We start from the raw sequence: 21,520 nt of genomic DNA, 5'->3' as shown, positions 1-21,520 counted from the left end.
TTGATGGACATGGGCACCGGCGACCCCCGTGACCCAAAATGGAAGAAGCGGGTAAAGATAATGGATGGATGGATGGAATTTTGAATTTCCACAAATATTTAGGAACTGTGTTCATTTCCAAGTTAAAATTTGTTGTGAACACGGATTGTATTGCTATGCGATGTCAACAGAGAATCCACTTATTGAGGAAGCTATAATCTTAACATTTGTAAGGAAATTGTGTTTTATCAGTCTTCTATTGAAAGTATTTAACTTTTGACTTATTTTGTTGATTAAGTGGTCTGTCTGTAAAAGATATGAACAGCTTTTAGAGTATTGTTAAGGTCTACTTCAAAGTAACAGGGGTCCAGCAGAGTCATCTGCATTCATTGTGGGACAAACAGGTGCTCCACAAAGCCAGGGAACTAGTACCCAGGCAGGACAAAATCCTGTCCTCTGAATTTATACTGAAGCCTTAAAGCCTCTGCTTCAAAGCACCACGCAGGAAAACAGACCAACTCTTTTATTCCTTCTGCCATCAGGCTGCTTAACCCTGATGGCACAGCTTTGGGTCACTCCTATGGCTCTACCACATAGTGGTTAAAACATTGAGCTAATCCCTGTTTGTAGTTGTGCATATCTCCTCTTAATAGTTCTTTGTGTGTGCAGATGCATGTACATCTGGATTACTGCTGAACTGAATTGTCTCTTGGGGATAAATAAAGCAGTCTGAACTGAACTGAACAACCAAAGTCAAAGTGCAGCCTGAGTCTGTCTGCCTCAGCGGGCTCTGCATGAGCTCTTCTTTTTAAGGACACAAAGAGCCGTCAGCACACACACATCCAGCAGACTTTGGAAGCTGTTTTGCCTTTCCTCATTTCATTTTCACCCCCTGCTGATTTCTGTTTATCATTTTCTCCCTGGTGATTGTTATTCCGCTCGTAACGCTCCTCCGTCTCCACAGCTTCGCTGATGCTGCCACTGTGAACCTACACAAGTAACCTAACGGACTCCCTGACAGAGAGCGTTCATTACGAGTGTGGTTTGCGTGCCAAAATATATATTTTTAACTGTTAAATATCAGTCACGGTGGGTTTTATGAGCAAGAATATCTGTTTTTCCTAACTCTTTAATTTTCTGCTCAATCTTTTCTGTGATATCTTTTTACCTTGTTTTCTTATTGACTGTGAAACAGTCCCACAACACCTACGGGACTAAAATGTGCGTTTGACAAGACAAGGTCAGTTACTTCAAGGAAATTTTGTGTCCTTTCACAGCTTTTATTGAAATTTATTTTCCACAGCCCTGTCAGTGAGCTGACAAAAGGCTAATGTGATTTATTTTATATTCCACTGACTGAAAAGAGGTCAGTGTTGGCCATGCTTTGCCTAGAGTTTCTTCACAACATTCAAAATATATGTACTACGAAAAAAACAACTGAGAACCAGTCCTAGGTTGAATGTGTGTAGACCAATGATTTCCCTTTATCCAAACCACTGATGGAGAATCTGAAGTGCACTTTTTGTTATGTCAGTGTTGAGCTGGTGTGATATGTCTCCCTCATATCTCATCTCAGTTCTACAGGTGTTTCCTGATTATGTTCCACTGCACTGACTGGTTGTCGGAGAACGGCAACACTTCGGTTGCCTCAAAGATGACGGCAGTCCCTCTGAACCGCAGAGACAACGACAACATGGTGGCCCAGATCTCCACTGATGCTCTCAACTAGTTCCTCCCCCTCCTAGTTCATCCCCTCCTTACTGTCTGCACCAATGCCTGGAAATCCCAACGTTCCTGAACCGTCAGTTCTAATATGCCGTCGTAACGGCGTCCATTAATCCAGGATGCCTTTTTAAAGGATTTTGAAGCCTGGCTGCAGGGATTTGTTCCCATGATGTTGGACAATCAGATCTGAGCTGACAGTTTATCCCAAAACACGGTCATAAAAGATGGATTTATTCACGAAGCTTAGACTTCTCCTATGCCAAATTGATCGTCTTCACTTGTTAAAACAGATATCATTTGTTTAATTGTCTTATCGGTGTGCAGCGTTGTGTAAAACCAACACAAGAGAAAACATTGTGTTCACTAGTTGGTTCATTTGAAGTGTCTGTGCTCATTCCTGTGAAATTACTTTAAAATAAACTTGTAAACGATGAAGTCTTTTAGACTTTCTGCTTGTTTGGCGTTATTTTAGGTATTGGCTCATTAAGGTTCAACTACAGCAAACAGCTGCCTCCTCTTTTTAACGATGGAAACACCAAAACTTTAATGGAGCTAACTCTGCAGAAGTGGTGTATTTATTCATATTATCGTTAGCGTGGCGCTCCAATGAAACTTTGCAGGACTGGTTTAATTTTGACGCCTGGCGACACTGCTTTAGCATATTTTATATTTTACCACTGTTTTATTCTTTTAATGCTTCTTTTTGTGTTTGTTCTCTGACCTTTTGAAAAAACGACTACTGCAACTTTACATTTAATTAATGTTGATTACTTTATGTAGAGTCACATCATTATTATAATTTTATTTTTGTTAACTTAATGTTGGCTGAATTTTTAATGTTGTTTCAGTCGTTTTTGTTTTTCTCTCCCCCAAATCAAACCTGCTGCCTGTTCTGTTCCTGTCAGTGTTTTTTAATCCGTTCGTCACTGTGTGGCTGTAAAGCCAACTAATCATAAATCTGTGTTCTGATCAGTAGTTGTGGATGTTCACATTAAATCTCTTCCTGACTTTATTCTGGTCTTGGTGTAAATGTTGCAAAGTGTTACTTCCTCAAACTTGTATCTTGTATCGGGTTAAATACAGATTTGTGTTCATTTGTCAGTTAATGCTCTCTCCTCTTTTAGACGACTGATGGTTTTAGTGTACAGTACCTTTCCTGCATGCAGCGTGTGTTCATTCAAGTCTGTGCTCACTGACAAGTTTTCTGTTTCCTGCTTCTTTTTTAAATACCTGAGGCTGTAGTGTGCTGACGGAGTGAAGGAACTTGTGATATATGTGTTTTTGGTTTTTCTATCCTGTCTGCAGATTTCTGAAGCAGAAAACAGAACTGTCCAGATAAACACAACTGATAGGAAGTAAAGCCAAATGTGTTTTCTGACAATCTGACAGGAGTCCATCTAGAAGCTCAAAACTTATATTGAATTTTTAAAAATGTTTCATTGTTGGATTAAATTGTTTTAATAAACGTTATTACAGTGGAAAACACAAAGAAATTCTGTATTTTAAACTGAGAATATCATTAAAGCAAAATAAAATGATTTGGAAAATGGGATTATTTATTTTATTTCTGGAAACAAGTTCTATCGTGTTGTTCTGAGTATTGATCCACATCTCTGTGTAGACCTGGAGATATCTCAAACTTGTTTAGGTGTACCGCAAACCACGTTTCAATGGTGATTAGACACGTGGTGTCACGGTCAGCGGCCCCCGCTGCCCCCCTCATCTGCCAAGCCTCTGCCACCTCCTTCAAGCTGCAACCAAGAAACCAACTGTCACGGTCAGCGGTCCCCGCTGCCCCCCCCCATCTGCCTAAGCCTCTGCTCCTTGTGTGTCTTCTGCTTTTGTGTATCTGTTCCTGTTATCTCACAAACTAAATCATTTCCTTCTTTTTCAAGGTGCTTTGTAAATGTGTCACTTTAATTCTGAGTTCTGTTTGACTGGTTCTGTCTCTGTCTGCTTTTTATGTTTTTTGTTGTTCTGCTCTGGGTGTGATTTTCTGTTTATCTGATTCTGTTATTTTTCCACTCATTCCTCAGTCTGCTTCTCCACTCTGTCTTTATCATTCACACCTGTCCCTCATCAGCCACTTGCCCAGGTGCTCTCGTTACTAACTCTCCCTCTGTCACATAAAAAGCCTTTCTTTCCTTCACTCCTTGTCCGGTGATTGTTCCATGTACTCAGACATCACAATCCTCTTCTGCCTTGTCTGTTTTCTGCTACCCTGATGATCTGCTCTGCACTATCCAATCTGCTAAAAGTAAGTTTTGCTGCACCGACAGCCTTTTGTTTTGTGGTTAAAAGAATAAATTGTTTTGATTTTTGAACTCCTGCCTCACTCATCTCTCTGCAATTGGGTTCCAACATTGAGGTTCGTGACACGTGGATCATGTGCTGAGTGGTGTGGAGTGTTTAAAGTTTTTGGTTTTAGACGTATAGAAGCCAAGACTTGTGTGACATCCAGACAAAGCCTGTCAAAGGAGACAGCAGCGACAGTTAAGTAGCTTCTGCTTCAGCGATGCTAATGCAGTTTTAATGTGGGCACTGAGTGGATGTTCAGTTTTCTCAACCAGTTAAAGTATCCTGCTGTATGAACCAATTACATCCCCTTACATCACTCAAGAGTCTCAGTTGAGCTCAGAAAGTGCCTCCTCTGGAACATAAATAGTTTAAAGATTACAAACTGTCACCGTTCAGTCTGTGTGTAAACAAAAAAGTTCCAGCCATCCGTTCATTATCTTTACATGCTTCTTCCTTTTCGGGTCTCTGGTGTCCATATCCAGCAGTCACTGTGTGAGAGGCGGGGGACACCCTGGACAGGTCTCCAGCCCATCACAGGGACACACAGAGACAAACGAGACAAACAACCATTCAATCTCTCACTCACACCTAGGGACAATTTACAGTTACCATTCAGACTAACATGCATGTTTTTAATTTGTGGGAGGAAACTGGAGTACCTGACTAAAACTGATGGGGGATGTAAAGGTCATGGATGTTTCTCATTTACTAATGTAAAATGATGTCAAACCATGTGTGTGTTAGAGTTGTTTTGTCTTTGCAAAGTGGAGCCTGCAGGAGCACGGAGCCTGCGCACCTGATGAACATTGACCTCGCCCTTGTTTGATAACAGGTATTAAGCTTTTGTTAACTCTTTCTCTGTGTGCAAACCTTGTGATCCGGGTGTGATGCAACATCCTGTACACCGGTTTTCAACAGAGCTGTTTCTCTTGCAAGATTAAACCTGGGTTGCAAAGATCTTCTCCATGTCCTCTTTGTGGTTATTTGATTAATGAGTTATGATGGGATAATTAAATTATTCAACAAAAACCCACCAAAAAAAGTTACTACATAGAATAGCTAAAGACTGAAATGGTTCCCTGCTGTCCTGAAACAACTTTTAGTCACTAATTATCAAAGCTGTGGGATGTAGAGGTGCTGAGGGTGCCGCAGCCTGTTTTTGTGGCACAATTAAGGACTGTACTACCATCCAACAATTAGAGAACATCTGTGTAAGCAGTATATTGGGACCAAACTATTTATTTCATGCATTCAGTCAACCTTCATTTATGCAGGTTAGTCTCATTGAGCCTCGAGGACTCATTTACAAGAGAGACCTGTTTTAAACAAAGACATGATTGCAAATTCATAGATAAAAATGTTAAAGTTGTTTCAGATTCAGATAATCATGAGACTAAAATGCATTAATGAGCATTTCTGGCTTCATTATATTATTTTGTGTTTAAGCCATAACCACTTTTTGCACAAACATTTACATGAACAGAATCTCTGAAGTGAAACCCATAAAAAAAAAGGTTTACCTTTTTTGTTGTTGTTGTTGTTGTTGATTAATGGCAGGAATTACCATTTAAAGACCTTTCGCATATGCCAACTCAATATTTTTTACTCTTAAGTCATGTACATTTTTCAAATTTATTGCAACATGAATTCATGGTTGACTGTTAATAACATGCTTCTCCTATCTTATTAAAAATCCATGATGGGTTGTTTAAAATTAAACTTCACAGATTGTACACCCTGCCATTGCGACCCTCTGCTGCACTCATAAGGCTGCGCAATATATTCTCAGTGTAATATCAACACTGCAAATAAACTGCAGACACAAACTATAATAATATATTTGGCAGTCCAACTGACCATCACTGCTCCAAATGCCCACAGCCGATTTAGATGATAGTCACTAAAAGAGAAAAGCAAATGTAGAGTATTGAGCACTGTGATGGCAAAACAGAAAAAAAAAGCCGGAGTTTCAAAATAAGTGGGTTCATTTCAATTGATGTTGCCATCACAATGCTCAAAAAATAATGTTGCCATTTCTTGTTTTCCTATCATGCAGTTCATTATCAATAGCCCTGTAGCCGTGTATTTACATACTGAAGCTCCGTCCAAAGCTTCCTTTTTAATTTATTTGATTCTGAACTGGACTAGAACTTACAAAATGATCATCGTGCCGTACTTAGACCTAAAACAGCATCTGAGCATCAGAACCTCCAGGAGCTGTTAGTTCAGGCAAGAAGGACTTATTTGTGTCCCCATGTAGTTAGTGTTTTTATGCAACAGTGCATTTACTGAAATATTTATGCTCTGTGCCAACAACCTCACTGTCCCGCAGGCTGCTTGCATGTTTGTTCAACTGCAAAATGGTTCTTGCAGTATTTAATTATTTAAACGCTGTCTTCATGGAAAGAAGCACATGTGGGGGGTTCTGAACTAAATGGATGATTGTCCTTTCCGGACTGAGTCTGAAAAATGTTAAGCAAAGTAACAAAGTGGAACTGACGGTCAAATATTAAATATTGATCTCTGTAGAAATGTTTCTACAACTGCGTGATTCACCCCCTGCTGGAATTTATAAAGATAGCTTTAACTTTCAGATTTAGATCATCGTTATGCACGTTTACTTTTATTTACCTGGAGTCGTTACAAAAAACTGAAAAATAAAATGAATTGTCAGAGCCCATGATGGGTGGATAAAGGAACTGTGTTATTTTAAAGGATGGACCAATATGGAGCATAAATAAATCATAAATCATAAACATAAATCAACACATTGAAGAAAAATAAATATTTATAAGCTAAAGAATACATACATAGTTTAACTTAATTTTTCTATTTCTTATAGCAGCAAAAATATAGAAGTTTAACCGACCAGCCTAACTAACTAACTCAAAGAAGCTAATTTACAGCACCTCTAACCTTAAGTGGTTTAGAGTTACTGAAAGGCACAGAAAAACAGGGCTGTTGAAATTAACAATACAGCATCGAACATTGTTGGAAATGTCACTTTTTTCCCCTCTGGCATTTGTTTTAATTTGGTTTAACTTATGCTGTAGCTATTTTACTATTTTCTTTTACACTTTACAACCTTCAGCTCAGACTCTTAATGTACAGTTTTGTTTTTGTTTGTAGTCTTTTTAAAGAAATTAAGAAAGCTCATCAGAGACTCTACTTCCTCAGGCGGCTGGGACGAGCTGGTCTGGGAAGCTCAGTCCTCACCTCCTTCTACAGGTGTGCAGTGGAGAGCATCCTGTGCTCCAGCATCGACGTGTGGCATGGAGGCTGCACAGCTGCAGAAAGAAAAGCTTTGCAGAGAGTGGTGAAGGCTGCACAGAAGTCTGTTGGAGTCAGCCTCCCCATCACAGACATCTACACCTCCAGATGCAGGAAGAGGGCCACCTGCATCATGAAGGACCTCACTCACCCAGCACACACATCATGTTGATGTGTTCATGCGAACTCATGTGCTCACACAGACTCATGTTCGTGCTGCTGTTTGGCGTATTGTTTTTATGCTGTTAGTGCTTAGTGTATTTTTAGTTGATGTTTTTCTTAGTTCATAACTTAGATCTTATTACTGTTTTTCTTTTCCATTTTATTGTGGGATGTAACTGGGACCCTGTGTACACAATTTTGTTCCACTACATGTGGTGTGTATAACAATAAAATTCTCTGACTCTGACTGACTTTTTTTTACTAGTTTTGGAAAGGACATTCATAGTTTCATCCACTCCACTTCGAATATGTTTGTTAGGACAATGTAGCTTGAAACGGTAAAAATAAAATGACAAGTACATTTAAAATCGGCAGTGAAATGAGTTGTAGATCAAATTGTTGTTTTGCCAGCCTCGTTGCCTCTTTCAATATTTCTTGTAGACGCAGCTGACCAAGAACACTTAGATAGATAGAGATGTATTTTTAAATTATAGCAGGCGACAGCCATGAGAGTTCATACTGACACAGTGATGAGTTTCTCTGATGGACCTGGGGTTGTCATATTTCTGAATCTCTGGCACGAACATGCTGCTTTGGAGATCGAAGTAAACCAGCATTGCAGGCTGATAATGCCATGGAGCACAGTGAGCATGAAAATTCAAAATAACTTGGGTTTCTCTATGTTTGGTCCAAAAACAGGCAGTCTAGGAAGCCGCATCTTAAATTCATCCAGTGAAGGTTTGGCCTTAAGGTTTAGGTTTAGGATTAAATTGGGATTAAATTTGTGTTTAGGCTTGCAGTTGCAAGAAAGGCACTAAGATACAATGATAAGGATGAGTGTGTGCCTTTCTGCCAGAGCAGCAAGTAATGGAGCAGAAATATAAGAGACAACCACTTTACACATAGCCACAAATAGGCAAGTGTGTGTGCATGAGTGTGTGTGCATGTGTGTGTGTGCACGAGTGTGTGTACTCACCTATGAAGCCAGAAGAGGGAGGATTGGGCTGGATGTTCTCCTGCGTGTTGCTCTGAATCAAATCCCAAAGTTTCCACACATAGCTGGGGTGAAGGATGTAGAAGGGCTGGTCAGGGTGGACCTTTCTGTGATCTACGTAAGGCCCGAACAGGTTGTAGTCTGGACTGGTGTACCACTGACAAGAGAGGGAACAACTCAGTCATAAAAACAAAAATCACATTTTCATGATGGTTATTGTCAATGTGTGTTATTTTTGAAGGAGCCAATGCAAAAGTATTGAAGCATCCTTGTTGGTGTTCAGTTGCTTTTCTTCTTTTTCCATCACAAGTTTTTATTTGCTATTCCCTACGTAGCTTTGAAAAAACCCATGCAGAACATATACATACTGTATACTCAGGTATACTTTAGAGTAAAACAAAACAAAAAAAAAAATCAGACCTGGAAGCTGACTAGATTTATTTTAGCAAACTGAGAAATAAATTTACCTATCTTCTTCGAAATACAAAGGCTGACTTTTATTAGTCTATTACTACCGAAGGGCTGAAAAATCTCCCTAAATTTGGAAAACAATTAAATCTTTGTGACTCTAACTCAGTTAATTTCCCTTCTAGTATTCTGATTGATGGTAGCAGGATAACTGATGAAGTAAGTATTCTGAATTATTTTAACAATCGTTTTATTTCCTCTGGAGTTTTGTTTAACTCTAAAAAACCCATCCAAACACCTCTTGCTTTCTGAAAAGTCCTCAAATGGTTCACCACTGGCTGACAGAGCCCGAGACAATGTTCAAGCTTTTAACTTAACACCCTTCTCAATAGCAGAGGTAGTTAAAGCTTTAAAAAAGCCTATACCACCCCCCACCCCCCACCCCCCCAAAAAACAAACAAACAAACAAAAAACCCAGGTCCAGATAAATTGGAACCTACCGTATGTTTTATAAGTGGCATCTGTAATTGTAGCTGCTCCATTGCGTCACATTTTTAATATGTTTGTTGACCAATGTAATTCCCAAAGTTAGGAAATCTGCATTTGTTATTCCCCTCTTGAAAGGAGGAGATCCAACAATTTTTTTTAAAACAATTATACACCTATTTTTAAATTATCTGTGCTTGCTTAAGTCTTTAGAGTCCCTTGTTCGTGAACAAGTAAAAGAATATCTGGCCACTAATTCTATTCTTTCGGTTTCTCAATCAGGATTTCGTAAAAAATATAGTACTACCACTGCAGCATTAAAGGTTCTAAATGATATAACAGAAGCTCTAGATAAAAATCTGTGTTGTTTTTCACCATTTATAGATTTCTCTAAGGCCTTTGATACTGTGGATCACATCATTCTACTTAACCGTCTAACAACAGTTGGGTTTTCTACAATTACAGTTGGATGGTTTGCAAACTACTGCATCTTAAAGATAGAACTCAGGCTGTCCAGTTAGATGGTTTCTGTTCAGGAGTTCAGTTTATTCACAAGGAGGTACCACAAGGTTCTGTACTAGGCCCTTTGTTATTTATCTTGTATATTAATTATTTTGGAAAGAATATTTCAAATGCAGCAATTCATTTTCATGCAGATGATACAGTCATATATTGCTTTGCACCTACGCCCACAGATGTATTTGCATACATGCAGAATGCATTTAATAGAATACAAGAACAATGTTGTCAGCTTTAACTTGTTTTGAATGTTGACAAAACAAAGCTAATATTTTTCAGCAACTCAACAACAGCAAGGTCAAACCAGTCTCTCGTCACTACTAGTGATGGTCAACAAATTGAATTTGTATCTACATTCAAATATCTGGGATTTTTAATTGATGACAAATTGTCTTTTAAAGCACACATTCATTTTACTGTAAATAAACTGAAGCTTTTACTTGAAATTTATTTTCAGAATAAATTCTTCTGTTCTTTTAGGGTAAAACAGAAATTGGTGGAGTCAACTTTTTTCTGATCATTGACTGTGGCGATGTATTATACATGAACGCCTCTGCTCAATGTCTTCACATGCTGGATAGCGTGTATCATGACGCTTTGCGGTTTATTACAAATTATGGAGCCCTAACTCAGCACTGTCTCTGTATGTACGCCGGCTTGGCCATTGGTATGTTTTGATTTACAAGGCTATTCTTAAGTTGACAGCACCTTATCTTTAATCTTTGCTAACTTTAAACAACAGGACCTCTCAAGACTTTTTAAATTTTAGTGTCCTCGTGTCAGAACAGAAAGGGGAAGAAAGCCTTCAGCTTTTCTGCTACAACCTCATGGAACAGTTTGAAATCAAAGCTTAAACTTAGAACACTAGTATCTCTTAATGTATTTAATACCATGATAGATCCCATGATGTTCAAGTTGCAGAAGTGCAATGGTTTTAATTGAGTCATTTGTTTTATTGTAAGTCTATGTTTACTGTGACCATGTGTTGTAACTGAGTGTTTTTTTTCTCTGTATGCTGCCAGTCTTGGCCAGGTCTCTCTTGTAAGAGATTTTTTGATCTCAATGTGACAAACCTGGTTAAATAAAGGTTATTATTATTATTATACCTGTAGTGTGCTATGACTTTTACTAGCAGTAAATTGTGCGGTGTAGATGAAATCTAGAAAGATTTTCCACTAACACAACAATGAGATTATGGCAAAACAAGTGAACAAACCCAGCCCTCTTTGTAGTTCTATAACTCAGGCATACTTTACAATAAAAGCATAATTTCAAGGTTAAATGGCTCACAGAAAGTTGGACTTCTGATGGCTAAACTACCATTTTCATATCGTCAATGTCTTTTACAGAAATCACAATTCAAATTTAGTGAATTTCAATGAATTTATCAGAAAATGTGCAGTTCACTGAAATGTTGTGCTCTTATTTTTGAACTATCAATAGTTACCTAAATTTCTGTAAACAAATTATTCTTATTCGCACAACCTTTACACTTTTTATACTTTTTATACATCAATGTTTCTGTATTTGTTCATCCAATAAGTCTCCCAATACTGCAGTACTTACTTTTTTTATTTATTATTTTATAAATCCCCTGAGTGCAGACAGAACACAACTAAAGTCTCCTTGAACTTCACTTTCTCTGAGTTCTGACCACTCTTCAAAATCAAACATGAAGGGTCTTTGTAATTTGTTTAATCTCCTATATGAAACATCGTGTGTACGAACATATGTGCATGCATGACTGAATGAATGAATGAATGTGGCAACCAGAAGCTTCTACCACTTACTGTTTAAGAAGCTTTTCCAATATTACAGTCTTTGGCCTTCTAACCTTTGACAATTACTTTCTGCTCCGTGTTTTTGTCTGCCTGTTTTTATTAACAAAGCCGTTAAGAGAAAGACACACAGGTGTGTTATTTATCAAGATAAACACACACCTGTGTGTTAAGAGAATGACACACAGGTGTGTTATTTATCAAGATAAACACACACCTGTGTGTTAAGAGAATGACACACAGGTGTGTTATTTATCAAGATAAACACACACCTGTGTGTTAAGAGAACGACACACAGGTGTGTGTTAAGAGAACGACACACAGGTGTGTGTTTATTATTACTAACAACAATTACTATTTTGTTTTTAATCTAGTTTATTCTTTCTTTCATACTTCTAGAGTTCATGCATCAAAATGGTGACATTTTGTCAGCCTAGGTTATTACCAGAGTAAATTCTAACTTACCATTTTTACTGAGTAAATTTGATATGCAGATATGCAGTAGCTGCTTTGGCATCGTTTAAAATTTCAGATGAAATTTTCTATTTAGTTAACAGCAGCACGGTGGCGCAACTGGTAGAGCTGCTGCCTCTCAGTGAGCAGGTCCTTGGTTCAAATCCCAGTCTGGGGGCCTTTCTGGGTGGAGTTTGCATGTTCTCTCCATGCATGCATGGGTTTTTTCCGGGTACTCAAATTTCCTCCCACAGACCACAACATGCATGTTAGGTTGATTGGTAACTCTAAATTGTCCCTAGGTGTGAGTGAGAGAGTGAATAGTTTTTTGTGTCGTTTGTCTCTATGTGTCCCTGTGATGGACTTGCGACCCGTCCAGGGTGTACCCCGCCCCCCGCACAGTGATTGCTGGACATGGGCACCGGTGACCCCCGTGACCCAAAATGGAAAAAGCAGGTAAAAGATAATGGACGGATGGATTTTCTCCTTAGGTATTATCATCAAACAAAAGTGAAACAACAGAAAGCTTTTTCATACAAATGTTTTCAGAGGCTTTATTGATGTCTAAAAAAGTACCTTCAGATAAAAATATCAATTGCTCATTTTAAACAATAATGTGTAAACAAAATACAAAGATACAAATCTGGTCATGTTTTAATGGATGAACAGAAAACGAGTCAACGACAGCCTTATTCTTCTTGCTGATAGACGGCACTTAACATCAATCATCATGATGGAGAGAGTCCAAACAAGAAAAAACTGCATTCTGAATGTTAATTGAAATCCTCAGATGTCTCTAAATCGACAATAACACGACTGGAGAGTGTTTTATTTTATTATTTTGTTTAGATTAGCAGAACAAGCTGTGTCATTATGAAAACTAAAAGTTGATATGTTTGAAAGATTAAACATAATTGTGGCTCCTAATTACATTTTTCTTTGACACTTAATCCACGACAGATAAGTAGAATAATTAATGCTTTGAAACAAGGTTTTAGTGATAATGTGCATTTAACAACTTCTAAGAGACACTGAGTGTGTTTTGGGCTAAAATATCAAACAGCTGGAAAAAAAAGTTACATTTGAAACAGCTTGCCCTACAAGATATAAATTTATAAGTCCTGGTGATTAAAAAAAATACAAATAGGGAAACTGAACAGGTATGTTAGAAAGCTGAGTAATAAAAATTTGAACTGAAATCTTGAGCAGAATTATTACACTTCTGTGGCATTGAAACAAAAACCAAATGAAATGTAAAGGTCAGAGAACACAGTGACGTTCAAGAAAAAGTAAAGAAGGCCACCTAATGAGACCATAAAGCTTTACAAGCTGCGGGAAAATGCACCTCAGCAGCATACTTCAGCTTGTTCTACAGGCTTTTAGTTCTTGATACAACAGGAAACAGAGCTGCAGAGAATCTGACGTTTCTGCAGCGTCGCTTTAGAAAGAAGCAAAATGCTTCTCTCCTTTTGTCCCTGCATTCATTCCTTTTGTTTCACGTCCTCTCTCGGCTACAGAACAAAACTCCAAATCAAATTCTAGTCAACTGATTAACTTTCTTCAGTAATTTTATTTGAATGTTCATCAATGCACGGCAGGGGTTAAAATTATTCATTGCAATGTCAAAGAAATCATAAAGTAAGAAACAAAACCTGCCCATTTCTTTTTAATCTTATTTATGGTTAATATGTCCTTAAATAAAATTTAAAAAATTGTAAGCAAAATCTGTGAACGGTTGTCAACTACTGAAGTCAAAGTGCCTAAAATTTGGTCAATAATGGTGACATCCTTGGAAGAGCAGTGACGTGTGATGAGCAGAGTGACAGGTGAGTCATTGACTCGTCTGGAATTGGATGTTCACAAATACGTACTCAAAATAGAAGCTTATATTTCAATTTAGCCTTTTTTTCTTTTAAAAAGGCATCTAATTATGCTTTAATCAACTCCATAGTCCTCTGGTTTTAAATAATAACAAAAAAAAAAAACCCATGTATTATCTTACCTTTATTTTAAAATGAATGAGTTTTGAAAAATCCTTTAATTTTTCAGATATGGTCTTCCATTGTGTCCAAACAAATTTAAATGAGTGTACCATTTGCTACACCCCGCATCTCTGTGTAACAGAAGAACACACAGAGACTGCATCTGCTTCATTGTCCCTATGGGGCAGCAATGCCCCCTATCGGTGAGGCACGGTACTTTCTCCCTCACCCTGTGTATTTTCAACGTGCATTTATGAATGATTAGAAAGAAGAAATATGTCACACACATTCATTCAATATATTAGACTGGAGAACATCAGCATGCATGCACCAACTGCCTTCTTCATACAGTATATTCCATTTGACACAGCGCCTCCAGAGGTGAACCACAGCACTACACTGCCTCACCCCACATTGTTTGAACAGGCAATGTGTACATTCTGCGTTCTATTTCATACAGGCTTCACCCTTTAAGGCTGTCGCTTAGTGGGTTTATCCCGTCATGCGAAGCATTACACTGAAAAATTTAGTCCATGCCCACCTGCTGTGTGGGCCCCACCCGGTCCATATAAATTACGTTAAGATCGGGTAATCGGCTCCCATTTTTCTTCAGCGAGCTAATAGCACTGTCAGAAGAACGAAGAAGGAAAGTTGTGTAGCTAACCAACCTTTGTTAAGACTGCCTGTGGCCCGCCACGTCAACCTCCTGTCGTCCCGGTGAGTTCTCCTCCCCGAGGAGAAATAGACGAGCAGTCTTGTTTCAAGGTAAGCGCCGAGGAGTATTTCTCAATGGCAGGTCGCTACACGCTGGACGCCGCCATCTTGTAATTTTCCTCAGCCCCCGCTGCTCTTGCCCTCCTGGAGAGCGTAGTGTCGGTAGAGGGGGGCTGAACGAATGCCCACCCCCCCTCACCTTGTTTCGCATCGGCGACCGCACCGCTCCCAGCCGCCGGTGCCCTCCTCTGGAGCTGCCCGGCATAATCCAGGAGGCAGCTGACATGAAGGGACTTTTTTCCCGCTCTCTCCTTCCCCGCCAGTTCGGATGATCTAGCGGGGAGGTTTATGGGCTCCATTCCGGCTCGCCATCCTGATCCCATCTGGCCTCGGTTTCCCAGCAGGACGTCCTACTGGGACGAGGCCGCAGCCGGTTCCTGGTAGAATAGGGCGCCGATTCCCACATTCGCGCCCATCACCAGAGCGGAGGGGTTTTCACCGAGCGGAAATTCCCTCAGTGCCCCCGGGGAGCCGAGCCTTGACGGAGTTTTTTTCGGAGCAAAGATGTCCAGGTTGGACCAGCGTCCTGCGCCTCCGGATAAGCATAACAAGGCAGTTGACGTCATCCTCAACCGGTGCGTCTCTTAGTTGTCTGCCGGTCTCGCATTGCAGCTGGAGGACGAGGGTTCCCAGAGGTTCACCTGGCCCGTCACTCCACCTCCCTCTCGGAGGAGCTGCAGAAAGCTTTTTGTTGGAGGGCCCTCATCAACGAGGGATCATTACCAAGACGTTCCACGGCTGCACAACGCCTCTCCGCTCTGCTATGCCAGCCCCGCCCATCAGACATCCCCGGCATCCGGAAGTTCAGCTTTTCCCGGAGATCGCCAACAGGTGGCGCCCTAGGACAACAAACCGCAGAGCTCAGGGGGAGATGACTCTATGACGGTTTGCGGGATGTGTGTGAAGATGACACGAATGTGGGAATAAAACATCATGTTATGATGAAAGTGTATTTTTAGCCAGTCTGTCAGCTCGGATGACCTGACAGCAGCTCCGTCACACACCCCTCCCCCCCACACGAATGAGCCAGTGGCCTTTTAAAGGTTGTTTCAATCATTGTCGCTCCAAACAAGGCGAGACGCCCGCATGACACAACAGTCATAAGCGAATGTGGCCCGCACAACGAGTCTCAGTGGAATAACTCGTTTTCAGCCCAAGCTGCACACCCCTCACGAAGCGGTGCCAACACGCGCTCCCACGGCGCGAGCAGTCTTCACCCATACGGTGCTGCGTTATGATGGCGCGTTCGCAGCTTCGCAGCGCTCGCGTCAACATAAACGTGAGATTGCTGTACGAGCCCAATAACGTATCTCGCTCTCGGCAGGAGCGACACGCGTCTCACAGCAGTGGTGTCAAATGCGCGTTCCCGCGGCGTCAACAGTTTTCACACGCCTCTCCTGAACACATGCCAGTCCACATAGAGATGAATGTGGACCAGCAGCCAAGCGCAGCACACAGGCGCACTCAGAGCCCCTTCGAGGAAGCTTCGCCTGTCGGTCATGCGGAACACACTCCCGCGGCTCATGACAGCGGTTGAGGCGGTGGATATATTGACATCTGTTAAAACATGATGCACCACCTAAACGCGCGCCCACTCCACGGACGTTACGCGGAGTGGCTGCGAGTTTTTCTTGCTAGACATAGATGGCCAAAGCTGATAGCAGGGGTTACATGTTGCAGCCCGACCCCCTCCGTTCGGAGGAGTTTTTAGAGATGGTCCTGTCACCAGACCAGGTCTCATCCCTAAAGGCAGAAGTCCAGGGGTTCCCGACGGAGAGGAAAACACAGGTTTCCTGATGCATGCTCAATAATCCAGGTAGAAAAATCTAAAAAAGTTAAATCTGGTCCTCTGGACATTCAAAAAAACAAAACAAAGCAAATCAACAAAAAAAATGTAGAAACGTTTCGTCTCTCATCCGAGAGACTTCCTCAGTCTGAGGAGCTGTATTCAGCACAGTCTCTTAAATAGCACCGTCTCAGAGTGGATCAACCAGTTTTGCTGCTGACAACCAAAACCAGCTGATCACATTCTCAAGAAGGACCATCAGCCTAACAATGGATCATTAGCACACTGATGGCTGTTTACTGTTCACAGAGGGCTGAGTGATACTAGCAATATAGTGGTTGATCCACTCTGAGACAGTGCTATTTAAGAGACTGAGCTGAATACAGCTCCTCAGACTGAGGAAGTCTCTCGGATGAGAGACGAAACGTTTCTACATTTTTTTTTGTTGATTTGCTTTGTTTTGTTTTTTTGAATGTCCAGAGGACCAGATTTAACTTTTTTAGATTAGAAAACACAGGTTGTTACTCACGTTACTTCCTGGTTCCAAACGGACCGGAGGAACGAGACCGATGTGGACCTGTCAGTTTTTCAACAAGGCGATCGTGGGCAGACCGCTTCACATGTCGGCTCAGGCTCAGATGTTGATGTCACACCTGCTAATTCTGGGCTTCGCCATAAATTGGAAAAGTTCGATTCTCCCGGCCCAGACGATGGTTATCTGGGAGTGGGGCTAAACTCGTGTATTTGTTTATCACAGACGAGAATCAACTCGCTAGAGTCCAGCTCCGCCACGTAAGACCGGGCAGAGTAATAACAGATTTTTTCCATCATTAAGCTGTTAAATACGATGTCGTCAACGCAAGGATCTGGTGAGGCAAAAAAAAAGAGAAGGACGATCACTGTTCCTCCCTCCATGAGAGCAGACCTCCGACACTGGGAAAACCCCTGGTGTTTGTCGGAGGGAGCCCCCGTCAGCAGACCTACATCACACGTGTCAGTATTCACAGATGCACCGATGTCAGGTTGGGGGGTGACATGCCTATCTGAGCTGTAGGGGCGCTGTGGCTTTTCTCACAACAGCTCATATAAACGTTCTGGAGGGCTGCACGGTTATGAATGTGATTCAACACTTTGCTCCTGTGCTACAGAATCAACGCAGCAAATGTTACACATTGCGAGGAAAGTACTATGTTGGGCACACCAAAATCTGCTCTCCATCAGAGCAGTGTACATCCCCGGTGCTCTGTACAAGAGGCAGATATGATGTCATGGGGCATCCACGTCACGAGGAGTGGACCCTCCACCTCGGTCTGATGGCCCAGACGTGGCAGGAATTTGGCAAAGCGGCCGTGGACCTGTTTGCGACACGAGGAAACGCTCAGTGTCAACTATGGGCTTCACTGAGCCCACGAGACGAACCGCCGCTGGGGGGTGGACGTGTTCGCTCATGGCCCATGGCCCAAAACGATTTTACACGTTCTCCCACCTCCTCTGATATTACGGGTTTTTTGAACCGAGTTCAGGAGGAGGGATTGACAGCTCTCCTGGTGGCTCCCGTGAACGCACCATGGTTCCGGTTCTACGACGCCTGTTATCGGGGCGCCCGTGGAAACTGTCGTGGAGGGAGGACGCTCTCCTCCAGGTGGGAGGAGCGATCAGGAGTTACCCAGAAATAGGCCAGCACCTGTGGGTCTGGCCACTGATTGGATCCGCTTAGAGAGGATGGGTCTCCTGCAAGATGTAGAGGCCACCTCATGTCCACTAGGCGACATGCTGTTTTTTCTACAGCAGCTGATGGACAGAAATTTGGCCTTCAGCACAATTAAAACCTATGCTGCAGCCATCCTCTCCTGTCACAAAGGTTTTGCGGAGACAGAACAGCTTTTAATCACCCGCTGATGAAAAGTTTTTTAAAAGGAGTACACAGAAAGGTGTAGAGGCCATCTCATGTCCGCTAGGCGGCGTATTGTCTTTCTGCAGCAGCTGATGGACAGAAATTTGGCGTTCAGCACGATTAAACGTATGCTACAGCCATCTCTTCTTGTCACGAAGTTTTCGGAGACAGAACAGCCTTTAATCATCCGCTGATAAAACGTTTTTTAAAAGGAGTACACAGAAAGGTGTAGAGGCCATCTCATGTCCACTAGGTGGTGTGCTGTCCTTTCTGCAGCAACTGATGGACAGAAATTTGGCGTTCAGCACGATTAAGTGTACGCTGCAGCCATCTCTTACCAATCAGTTCATTTGATTAATAATCAGTTCACTTGTTATTATTAATCTGTTTACATTGTTCAGCCGTGAACCGGTTGGTTCATGGCTCCTTTCAGCATTTTTCCTCCCCGTTGAAACTTTTCTAGGGTGTTCATGCATTCAGAACGTATAACTACACAGCATGCGTCTGTGCATGGTACACATAATTACGCAACGCATCATTACGTACATGGAGAGCTGAGTGACAAGACGTTTTTTGGGCAAGCTTCCGCTTCATACGGTGTTCGAATGGACCCAGTGAGGCGAGGACCACATCTGCTTCGCCCTTAACCCACTAAGCGACAGCCTTAAAGGGCGAAGCCTATACGAAATAGAACGTTGGTTACGTACTGTAACCCCAGATTCTATGAGTTTAGGCGTAGCCCTTTAAGCGTTGGGCCTCACTGGCTCCTAAGTGGCTGAAGAAAAAGCTATTTGGGAGCCGATTACCTGCTCTTAACATAATATATACGGACCGGGTGGGGCCCACACAGCAGGTGGGCATGGACTAAATTTTTCATTGTAATGCTTCGCATGACGGGATAAACCCACTGAGCGACAGCCTTAAAGGGCTACGCCTACACTCATAGAATATGGGGTTACAGTACGTAACCAACGATTTTGACCACTGAAGTGTTGAAATATTTCAGAAAACAGTTTTATAAAACTGTTATATAGAAAAAAGTGGTCAAATGTATTTTCTCTTATCATTGTTAGTATTTTACTTGTCATGATGACATGTGCAGCAGTGCCTCCCCTGACTTCACGGCACTGTGGAAGAGGTGTTGGGGAACGCAAAGTCTGACAGTTTTGATTTGTTGGTAAGTATTTATGCTCGGATTGGAGTAAAGTCTGTTGATAGATTTTTAAAATTATTTTAATTGATTGACTTGAAAACAAGGTGTGTCATCTTTTATTTCTTTCTAGAAAACCTAATCAGTGGGTCTTAATTGTTCAGGCACAGTAAAAATGCTGCTCTTCAGATATTTCTGACTGAAAATGGCCGTCATCTCCAGGAATTTTATAGCAGATCATTGATTTGGCCATATTTGTTTATCTACACAAACTACACCCAGCCAAATGTAAGTTAATCATGTGACACACCTTCCACTTGGCTTTTGGCGGATTCAGCAGAGTGTTTTGTTTACAGTCAGTGCGTACCCGCATTTTAGAATTCCAATTCAACACATCTGCAAAACTACTGGAGTAAACTCTGTCAAACTGCACCATCTGATGAAGCTCAGGAGAACCTTTTGTTCTGTTGGAGTTCAGGGTTTGAAACGAGTACTTTTAATTTAGCAGCATTGACCTGTTTGATGTTGGATGGTGTGACAATAATTATTTAGTTAAAAGGCTGGGTCATTCTGTCATAACCCCAATCAGAATAAAAAAAGCAAAAGAAAATTAAAAAGCCTTGGGCATTTCTTTATATATATTCCATGACAAAAAGATAGAAATAATGTAAATCTTTGAAAAGGAACACCACCCACAGTGAAAACACAAATCAATTTTACCAGAAAATCTAAAAGCAGAAGTCAAGCATCTGATTGGCTTGTGGCAACCCGCTATTTCCTGCAAAAATAATGTGAAGAAAAAAAATGGCAATGGCGAGGAGAACAAAAAGTGGAAAAAGGATGAGCAAAAAAACATCAAACTAAGTAGGGAAATAAAAGTCATAGCTTGATGGAGGGCATGTAAAAGTCACACGGGGGCAGAGATAAATGAGAGAAAGCAGCAAGTATGAAAGTGAGAAATAAAGTGAGGAATGACTGCAAAGGATAATAAGCTCCGACACCATGTTTGAAATAGCCAGTTACTATGACAGCACGAGAAAGAACAGGAACATGTCTGTACAGTGTCTTTGCCAAATGCCTTTGAGATATTTCTAGTGTTTCTACATTCATGCATAATGTCCCGGCTGTAACGTCCATAAAATCTACAGATGTGTGGAGCTCAGGGACATACCTTGTGTAAGTTAACAGAATAAGGTGCAGGGTCCCAGGCCACCAGAGTTACATTCTTATAGATGGAGCTGGTGTTGAACTGATAAGCCGGATTTGCTAGAATCTGTAAAAAAAAAAAAAAAAAAAAAGACAGGTAAGTACATGTATAATTATATGTTGTGCTTAATTTAACTAAGTGCAAAGCAATATTTTAGACCTTTTGAAAAGGTTTTGCAGACAAGTTATAAACAATTAATAACTTACCTGTGGTAGAAAGCTGTTTGAACAACCTCAGTTTGGAGAAATAGTTTAAATTCTGACTGGACTGAACAGTTTGAGAGTGTCCAAAACAAAAGGGGATTTCTGCAATTTTAAAAACAACTCCAGCTTGTGCTTTTTAAACCTTTACACTGCCATCACGTTCACATACCACAGTGATTTACAAAGGATTATGTGGTTATGTACAAGTACAAACAGCTTGTACTCCTGTATTACTCCTTGTAATTCTCCTGTACAGCCTTTAACACTTCTGGCACGAGCATCCAAATATTTCTAAAGGAATCATAAAACTGAAGGATTTTTAAAACACTTTGTCTTGCCCTGCTTGGACGCTCCACTAACTTCCCAATAGAAACTGAATTTATTTTTGTTTATTTAAACAGAATTTGTTTAAAGAGCCATCTACAACAGGTAAGATATTAACCTTTTATAAC

At 41.0% G+C, this 21,520-nt stretch overlaps 1 protein-coding gene across 1 annotated transcript in view; it reads right to left on the bottom strand.

The window, feature by feature from the left end:
* Window positions 1-21,520, bottom strand: part of st6gal2a (ST6 beta-galactosamide alpha-2,6-sialyltranferase 2a) — a gene marked incomplete at its 5' end in the record, with an annotated part of 38,225 nt that overhangs the window by 4,021 nt on the left and 12,684 nt on the right. The window contains 2 exons of the mRNA XM_037686194.1: window positions 8,411-8,585; window positions 20,830-20,931. Coding sequence (XP_037542122.1) covers window positions 8,411-8,585; window positions 20,830-20,931 — 277 coding nt within the window. The remainder of the gene's footprint in view (window positions 1-8,410; window positions 8,586-20,829; window positions 20,932-21,520) is intronic.

This window comes from Nematolebias whitei, chromosome 13 (genome assembly GCF_014905685.2).
Source record: "Nematolebias whitei isolate Nwh7 chromosome 13, NemWhi1, whole genome shotgun sequence".
In the NCBI taxonomy this organism is placed as follows: Eukaryota; Metazoa; Chordata; class Actinopteri; order Cyprinodontiformes; family Rivulidae; genus Nematolebias; species Nematolebias whitei.
Note: the sequence above shows the minus strand (reverse complement) of the source record. Positions and strands in the feature narration are given on the sequence as shown.